The sequence below is a fragment of the Dermochelys coriacea genome, chromosome 1, assembly GCF_009764565.3.
Source record: "Dermochelys coriacea isolate rDerCor1 chromosome 1, rDerCor1.pri.v4, whole genome shotgun sequence".
NCBI classification, from domain to species: domain Eukaryota; kingdom Metazoa; phylum Chordata; order Testudines; family Dermochelyidae; genus Dermochelys; species Dermochelys coriacea.
In genome coordinates, this window is record NC_050068.2 from 136,428,829 (window position 1) to 136,438,684 (window position 9,856).

At 41.2% G+C, this 9,856-nt stretch overlaps 1 protein-coding gene across 1 annotated transcript in view; it reads right to left on the reverse strand.

Annotated features, from left to right (window-relative positions):
* The window catches only part of ASB11 (ankyrin repeat and SOCS box containing 11), a 38,274-nt gene extending 28,877 nt beyond the window's left edge, over window positions 1–9,397 (reverse strand). The window contains exons 1-2 of the mRNA XM_038373957.2: window positions 9,220–9,397; window positions 5,554–5,633 (exon numbers count right to left, since the gene is read on the reverse strand). Coding sequence (XP_038229885.1) covers window positions 5,554–5,633; window positions 9,220–9,397 — 258 coding nt within the window. The remainder of the gene's footprint in view (window positions 1–5,553; window positions 5,634–9,219) is intronic.
* Between the last annotated feature and the right edge of the window lie 459 nt (window positions 9,398–9,856).

Below are 9,856 nucleotides of genomic sequence, written 5' to 3' on the forward strand. Positions count from 1 at the left end.
TATAATGCAAAGTCAACCTGTAGAATTCTTTGCCAGAGGATGTTGTTAAGGCCAAGACTATAACAGGGTTCAAAAAAGAACTCGATAATTTCCTGGAGGATAGATCCATCAGTGGCTATTAGCAAGGATGGGCAGGGATGGCGTCCGAAGCCTCTGTTTGCCAAAAGCTGGGAATGGGTGACAGGGGATGTATCACTTGATGATTACCTGTTCTGTTCATTCCCTTTGGGGTACCTGATATTAGCCACTGTTGGAACACAGGATACTGGGCTAGATGGACCTTTGGTCTGACCCAGTATGGCCGCTCTTATGAGCTGTTCTATGGATACTCTGTAATAAATTAAGGCCATCTTTTGTCCTTGACAGTTGGTACAGTGGCCCCTGAGCATCCCCTATTTTTTACTTTCCATAGAGATCACTGAGAGAGATGTCTTGTAACATATCAGAGGCATAAAATACATTCGCTCATAGGCAGGATCTGGCTTCCTAAAAGTATTTATATGACTCATATGACAAATTCCAATTCCTCAGAATTCAACCATTCATTGAGCGAAAAGTTTTGAGACTTTATGGCAGTGAAAAAATCCTTCCAAATGTGAATTGAATGTAACTGATGCAGAGTTTCAGAGTAGCAGCCGTGATAGTCTGTATTCGCAAAAAGTAAAGGAGTACTTGTGGCACCTTAGAGACTAACAAATTTATTTGAGCATAAGCTTTCATGAGTTACAGCTCACTTCATCAGATGCATTTAATGGAAAATACAGTGGGGAGATTTATATACACAGAGAACATGAAACAATTGGTGTTACCATACACACTGTAACGGATCACTTAACGTGAGCTATTACCAGCAGGAGAGCGGCGGTGGGGGGTGAGTACCTTTTGTAGTGATAATCAAGGTGGGCCATTTCCAGCAATTGACAAGAACATCTGAGGAACAGTGGGGGGTTGGGGGGAATAAACAAAAGGAAATAGTTTTACTTTGTGTAATGACCCATCCACTCCCAGTCTTTATTCAAGCCTAAGTTAATTGTATACAGTTTGCAAATTAATTCCAATTCAGCAGTCTCTCATTGGAGTCTGTTTTTGAAGTTTTTTGGTTGAAGAATTGCAACTTTTAGGTCTGTAATCAAGTGACCAAAGAGATTGAAGTGTTCTCCAACTCGTTTTTGAATGTTCTAATTCTTGACATCTGATTTGTGTCTATTTATTCTTTTACATAGAGACTGCCCAGTTTGGCCAATGTACATGGCCGAGGGGCATTGCTGGCACATGATGGCATATATCACATTGGTAAATGTGCAGGTGAACGAGCCTCTGATAGTGTGGCTGATGTGATTAGGCCCTGTGATGGTGTCCCCTGAATAGATATGTGGACACAGTTGGCAACGGGCTTTGTTGCAAGGATAGGTTCCTGGGTTAGTGGTTCTGTTGTGTGGTGTGTGGTTGCTGGTGAGTAATTGCTTCAGGTTGGGGGGCTGTCTGTAAGCAAGGACTGGCCTGTCTCCCAAGATCTGTGAGAGTGATGGGTCGTCCTTCAAGATAGGTTGTAGATCCTTGATGATGCATTGGAGAGGTTTTAGTTGGGGGCTGAAGGTGATGGCTAGTGGCATTCTGTTATTTTCTTTGTTGGGCCTGTCCTGTAATAGGTAACCTCTGGGTACTCTTCTGGCTCTGTCAGTCTGTTTCTCCACTTCAGCAGGTGGGTATTGTAGTTGTAAGAATGCTTGATAGAGATCTTGTAGGTGTTTGTCTCTGTCTGAGGGGTTGGAGCAAATGCGGTTGTATCGAAGAGCTTGGCTATAGAAAATGGATTGTGTGGTGTGGTCTGGATGAAAGCTGGAGGCATGTAGGTATGTATAGTAGTCAGCAGGTTTCTGGTATAGGGTGGTTTTATGTGACCATCTCTTATTAGCACCATAGTGTCCAGGAAGTGGATCTCTTGTGTGGACTGGCTGAGGTTGATGGTGGGATGGAAATTGTTGAAATCATGGTGGAATTCCTCAAGGGCTTCTTTTCCATGGGTCCAGATGATGAAGATGTCATCAGTGTAGCGGAAGTAGAGTAGAGGCATTAGGGGACGAGAGCTGAGGAGGAGTTGTTCTAAGTCAGCCATAAAAATGTTGGCATACTGTGGGGCCATGCGGGTAACCATCGCAGTGCCGCTGATTTGAAGGTATACATTGTCCCCAAATGTGAAACAGTTATGGGTCAGGACAAAATCACAAAGTTCAGCCACCAGGTTTGCCGTGACATTACTGGGGATACTGTTCCTGACGGCTTGTAGTCCATCCTTGTGTAGAATGTTGATGTAGAGGGCTTCTATATCCATAGTGGCCAGCATGGTGTTTTCAGGAAGATCAGCGATGGATTGTAGTTTCCTCAGGAAGTCAGTGGTGTCTCGAAGATAGCTGGGAGTGCTGGTAGCATAGGGCCTGAGGAGGGAGTCTACATAGCCAGACAATCCTGCTGTCAGGGTGCCAATGCCTGAGATGATGGGGCATCCAGGATTTCCAGGTTTATGGATCTTGGGTAGCAGATAGAATACCCCAGGTCGGGGTTCCAGGGGTGTGTCTGTGGATTTGTTCTTGTGCTTTTTCAGGGAGTTTCTTGAGCAAATGCTGTAGTTTCTTTTGGTAACCCTCAGTGGGATCAGAGGGTAATGGCTTGTAGAAAGTGGTGTTGGAGAGCTGCCTAGCAGCCTCTTGTTCATATTCCAACCTATTCATGATGACACAGCACCTCCTTTGTCAGCCTTTTTGATTATGATGTCAGAGTTGTTTCTGAGGCTGTGGATGGCATTGTGTTCTGCACAGCTGAGGTTATGGGGCAAGTGATGCTGCTTTTCCACAATTTCAGCCCGTGGCTGTCGGCGGAAGCACTCTATGTAGAAGTCCAGTCTTTTACCTTCCTAAATCTATAGACATCCTGAAAGAACAGCTCTAAGCAAAGTGAACTCCCCCCATTCAGCAAAACCGAGAGCTAACCCTTAAGCCTTATGGTGAGAATTTAAAAATAGTTTTTCAAATAACTTAAGCTTGCAATTTGCACAGTCACCACAAGAGAGTGTCTGTGCACATATGCATACAAATTGAATAAAAGCACGTAAATGACCAAACAAAAGACAGACAAAGCAATGAGGCATCTTGCATCATCTTTCCCAGTGCGTGATCTGAATGAAATTACTTTAGTTAAGGTACTAAGAGTTTAGTTACTGCATCATGGTCCTGTTTTACCCTTCATCATTGTATATACCACTATTGTTTTGTTGTGGATCAATGGTGGGATATGGCCCTAACTTTGTTGGTCTGGCCCATAAACCATAATTCAAAATGTCTTATGGCCCTCATCACAGAAAGAGTTGGACAACCCCGTGAGAAATAAAGAATGAAGAGACTAATCTTGAGCACCAGTGACTGACGTCATACTTTGGCAATGTCTACACTTTGAGCAAGGGGTGATTCACAGCTTGTCTAGACATTCTCACACTAGCTTGAGGGGAGATCGTGCAAGTATAAACAGTATAGTCTCAGCAGCTCAGGCAGAGTACATATCCATGGGTTCAAGCTGGTTTGTACGTGGCCCAGCTAAGCCAGGCCACAGCTACCACTGCTTCCCATGCTACACTGCTATTTATACGAAGACTAGTTCTCTTCAAGCTGCCATGAGCATATTGTAGTGGGCAGGGAATCACAACGGCAGGAGTGTAGACATTGCCTTTGACTTTGATAGATCAGAATATAAATAATTTTTGAAACCTACTGATGTGCAGAAAAAGAAACATTTTCTTTTCTTCCACTACAGCATCCACTAAGTCCCAAAGACCAGCACAATTAATCCAAGTCATGACCAAACAGTGAACATTGGCTGCCTTTGCTAAAAGATTTTAAATATTTCCCACTGCTTGGAATCCTACATCTGTATTATGACAAAATAGACTGCATTTGGACTCAATGGACTATCTCCTTGGTAGCAGATCATTTTCAGGAAGGGAGAACCAATGTGTTATCCTTCCAGGTTGCATTTTGATTAATTGTTCTCCTAGAGTTTCTAACTATAATCTGCTCCTTTGACCCTATGCACTATCCCCTTTCTCCTCTTGTTCTCCTCGATCCTTTTTTCCTCCCCACTTTTGCCCCTCTGGATCTGTGGCTTCAGTGGGTGTGGAGGCCATACAGCACCTCACAGGACTGGGACCCCAGCTTGTAAGCTTCTCTGTGGCAGGGAACATGTCTGGCTCTGTTTTATAAGGCAACATGCACATTTGCAACCTTACAGAAGTGTAATACCTGATCATTAATACCAGATAAATAATTTTGGTATCTTTATATTCAAATCCTTTGAAGCCTGTTTGTATTGCTTGCCTTTGAAAAGAAACCCAAAGATGATGTTTGCTTATTATAACTCAGTGTGATCTGTGGCCTTTGTTTTGAGTTTACCCCTAACATTTAATACGACAAAATGTGTCCAGTATATCTTTTTATTTAGAACCCTAACTCTATGACTTTGAGTGCCCACTATAATCTATCACTTCACAGGAGATGTATTTCCAGTAGGGATAAGGAGGTTTTAGTACCATTATACAAGGCACTGGTGAGACCTCACCTGGAATACTGTGTGCAGTTCTGGTCTCCCATGTTTAAAAAGGATGAATTCAAACTGGAGCAGGTACAGAGAAGGGCTACTAGGATGATCCGAGGAATGGAAAACTTGTCTTATGAAAGGAGACTTAAGGAGCTTGGCTTGTTTAGTCTAACTAAAAGAAGGTTGAGGGGAGATATGATTGCTCTCTATAAATATATCAGAGGGATAGATACAGGAGAGGGAGAGGAATTATTTAAGCTCAGCACCAATGTGGACACAAGAACAAATGGGTATAAACTGGCCACCAGGAAGTTTAGACTTGAAATTAGATGAAGGTTTCTAACCATCAGAGGAGTGAAGTTTTGGAATAGCCTTCTAAGGGAAGCAGTGGGGGCAAAAGATCTATCTGGCTTTAAGATTCTACTCGATAAGTTTATGGAGGAGATGGCATGATGGGATAATGTGATTTTGGTAATTAATTGATCTTTAAATATTCAGGATAAATCCCCTGAGATGGGATATTAGATGGATGGGATCTAAGTTACCCAGGAAAGAATTTTCTGTAGTATCTGGCTGGTGAATCTTGCCCATATTCTCAGGGTTTAGCTGATCGCCATATTTGGGGTCGGGAAGGAATTTTCCTCCAGGGCAGATTGGAGAGGCCCTGGAGGTTTTTCGCCTTCCTCTGTAGCATGGGGCACGGGTCACTTGAGGGAGGATTCTCTGCTCCTTGAAGTCTTTAAACCATGATTTGAGGACTTCAATAACTCAGATATAGGTGAGGTTTTTCGTAGGACTGGGTGGGTGAGATTCTGTGGCCTGCGTTGTGCAGGAGGTCGGACTAGATGATCAGAATGGTCCCTTATGACCTTAGTATCTATGAATCTATGAATCATTCATGGCTAAGATCTAACCAAAAAAATCCTGAGGCCTACCTAACCTTTTATTTATTGATTTTTGGTTTCTTACCTGTGCAATCAATGTTTTCAAAGATAGCAGGCGCCCTTGGAATGCAGCTTCATGAAGAGGAGATCGATCTGCCCATGAACCTAAAACAGACCAAGAGTTCATTTAAAGGCATTGCAAAGACACAGAGACACCAAGAAACAAACTGTTCCAAAAAAATCACAAGAGAAATTATTACACACATCCCCCTTTGTCTGCTTGGGAGGATTGATGAAGTGGTGTCAATGTGTAAAATGTACCCTTGGCCTGAAACCAACAAAGTGAGATTGCCTACGAAAATTGATTTCAGTGGGAACTGCTGCACACACAGCTATTCTGAAAATCAGGTCACTTATTTAGAAACCTAAGTAAAGCCTTATGAGAGGGATTTTTAAAAGTACCTCTGTGAGTTAGGAATACAATGTCATTGAGACTCTCTGGGACAATTTTCAAAATCCTGCACTTTTTTTTAAGATATCTTGGCCACAGGCTTTACTGGGTAACTTAAATTTTGTTATAAATTGCTCTTTGGGGTTTTTTTTCACTTTGTTATGAGTTGTATTGCATGCAAACACTAGCTTAGCTTTGGGGGTGACATGTCTATCAAGTCAACTCTAATTTGTGCCCCGCAATTTTTTCTCTTAAACTAATATATACTATAAATGTGTGTACCTTTCCCGCTTATACACATTAGCAAATAATAGTATTTTTTTTCTCTTCCTCACTTGATGATTTCAGAGGAATATGAAAAAATACACTCTGCCAGGTGCTTGATTCCTGCTTTTCTACATCATTTTGAACAACAAACTTCTCCATGCTGGCTACTTTGTCTTAGTTTGTCTTCCCTCCGACGCCCCCCCCCCCCATTTTTGGTCCCACTTCAATAGAGCTGCTACCAATAGATTTATACATGTTCAGCCAAACAGATCATTAAGAAAGTTATTTTAGCTAGAGTGATTCAGGCAGAGAGAATTTACTGTCCACAGTTTAGCATCTAAAACCAAACTGCCTCACAATTAGAGCTGGCAGAAATCTCAGATTTGTGGGAAATTATGACATTTTGAAATTTGGTTTCAGTCCAATTCTCACCAGAACCACATTTTCCCCATATTTCCCAATCTATTCCCTGCCTCCCCACCCAGAGCTGTCTCTCATCTCATCCACTCTGCATTTCAATCAGGCAGCTTCCCCCTCCATGTTGCCTGAGCCTAGCAGAAGGCCACAAAGGGTATGTCTACACTGCAGTTAGACACCTGTGGCTGACCTGTGCCAGCTGACTCAGGCTCTCAGAGCTTGAGCTAAGGGGCTGCTATATTGCAGTGTAGACACTGGGCTTGGGCTGCAGCCTGAGCTCTAGGATCCTCCCACCTACACGTCAAGCTCCAGCCTGAGCCCAAATGTCTACACTGCAGTTAAACAGCCCCTAAGTCTGAGCCCTGTGAGCCCAAGTCAGCTGGCACAAACCAGCCATAGATTTTTAATTATAGAGTAGACATACCCATTGAGCACAGAAGAGACAAGCTCCCGGCCCTCAGTTTCAGTCACCAGTCCCAACCGAGTCTGCAGTGGCAAGGTTACAATGCCAAATTTGGGCAGATTTTCACAGGAATGGCAAAAGGATACAAAGGACCATCCTGCCAGATTGCAAGTCCTTGCTCCAAAGTGTGGGCGCACTAGTTCTTCTCAAATAAAAGGCCACCCAAATTTTTGAACACAGGTAGAACAATGGAATTTTCCCTAGCCTTGCTCTCAGAAAATGCTGAAACATTTTGGCTGCAAGTATGTATGTGTATATATACACATATTCTATTCACCCTGAGGCAGATACCTGACATGAAAAATTTCAGCCTAAACAGTTAAAACTTTGGCAAAGTTATATAATGGGAAGAAGCCAGCAACCTTAATAATAGACCGTGCTTCCATCCCTACCTCTAATTAACCTAACACACACATACTGTGCTGCAGATACAAACATTTCACACACGTATATACTGTATGTATATATTTACACACTTCATGTTACATAAAGCAGGCACACTTCTCATCAAAAGAATGCACATACATATTTCCATGTCAGCTACAACAACATACCTCCCTGAAACGTGTGGCAAATGTAGTTCCCATAAGGGGCATCTCTTAACTCTCCGGTTACCAAAGGCATGTCTGAAATTTTATGTCCTTTCTGAATTTCTACAGATAATTTAAGCAGCTCTGCTGCTGCTTCTCTCAACATTGCTTTACTTTAGGCTGTGACACTGTATCTGTAATCCAATCTAGTGCGCACGCAACAACATCACATGACCTTGTGTTTTGAAAGATTATCCTTGATGAATATTTGCAAATGGCAACTTGCAGATAAACATATGATAAACTGCTAACTTTGTATGCACTTAGATAAAGAATCTTACAGGTGGGAAAAGCCAATTATCAAATATTTCACTAAATTTAAATTAAGACATATGTAATAAGTACTTAGTCAATAAATTAACAGCACTCTTTTCTAATAAACCATAAGATAGATTCTAACACATTGCAGAGATGTGGATAAATAACTATTTAGTCTGCTTTATATGAGCTTGGTAATAAGTTGCTGTATCTTCACTTTGGCCAAGATTCTGATACTCTTACAATGAGTTGTCATCTTACACTGCAAATAGTTCCACTTGCTTCCATAGCACCACTCACAGAGTAAGACTGAAATTTTCCATGTCAGGTGTCTGCCTCAGGCTGAATAGAGTATGTGTATATATACACATCCTGAGTAAGAGTCTCAGAGTCTAGCCCCTAATAAGAATGATGTCACTAAATACTGTGTCTTTATGATTTAATTAGGAAATCAATTACTGGTTAGCAGTTATTTTTAAAGCCATAACCCTTTTTAATTAGAAGTGACAGGTTTCAGAGTGCTAGCCATGTTAGTCTGTGTCAGCAAAAACAATGAAGAGTCCTTGTGGCACCTTAGAGCCTAACAAATTTATTTGGGCCACAAGGACTCCTCGTTGTTGTTTTTTAATTAGAAGTGTTACTTTTGTGTTCATTCCTATCAATGCACTATTGTGACAAATGTGTTTAAGTCTGTAGAAACACTATTTGGAAAGAAACAAATTGGAAAATTATTCTTTGGAGGCCCATTACATATAGTCATTTCCATACTTTTGGTTTCACAGGAATTTTAGCTATGCTCTTTTTTATAGTCTGGTTCAAAAGAACATGGAAATTAGACTTAGATCCAGTCAGGCATTAATTACATCCTTCCTGTATCTTTCTTCAGAAAACCCACAGTCTAAACCTCTTCCCTAAGTGCTCTCTGGTTGTAAATTAGGATACATAGTAAAACCCCTTGTCACTCACACAGTTGATTCTGACAAGTTCTTTGCTTCCCAAAGCAAACTTCTTTATTTACTTTACTATTATTCTATATTTACTATACTTAAACAAATGTTGTTCACAGTCAAGCTGGCTAACTGATAGAGAGTCTCATATTTTGCACGCCTAAAACATGCCAATACATACTGATTCTGCAAAGACTTTGGAAGTGGAATGCACTTGAGGCCAGAACAGAACATGCATTTTACACATTTATCAATCACCTCCTCAACCTACAGCAACACTGTGGTTAAAATCTAATTTCTCAAGGCATAAAACTTAGAACACGGCTGAATTCTTTAGTGCCCATAATTAACATTTTACCTGGCGCTATTCCATAGATCTCTTCTGCTATCCGGGCAGCCTCTTTTCTGTTGCCTTTAACAATATAGAAGTGAGTCAGCAGAGCCAAAGAAATCTTAATTAAAAGCTTGAAGCAAAATAAAGCAAAGATTGCAAAATAGATGTTGTTAAAAGCATGGAGTATAGAATTGCCCTCCATTTTGACTTGCTCTTTGAAGTTTCCCAGGTCTGCTAAGTTTCACCAGGCTATAACTGGTATCATATGACATCTATTTTCAACCCTCCAGGACTTGCTGTTCCTCAGTTACCAAAAATACATTCCATTTTTATTCTGGGACAGCCACTGATGTTGAATAACAATGCTGGGTATTAAATCATTTCATGGTTTTATTGGGCTGTAATTATATGTCAAGTACAGACATTTTCCCATCTCTAGATGACAGAAAACACTATGTGGATATTCACTACAAATACCATAACGCACACTGAAGAAACTGAAACAATGGTTTTCATAATGTATAGGTGTAATTTTTGAAAATTAGAGATGTTACCTCTCTGGGATTGGGTTGACTTTTCTTTTCCTGAAAGGCACATGGCTCCTATACAGAACAAAGCACTTTGGCAGTATGTATTTAGGTGAACGCACAATCCTCCCATT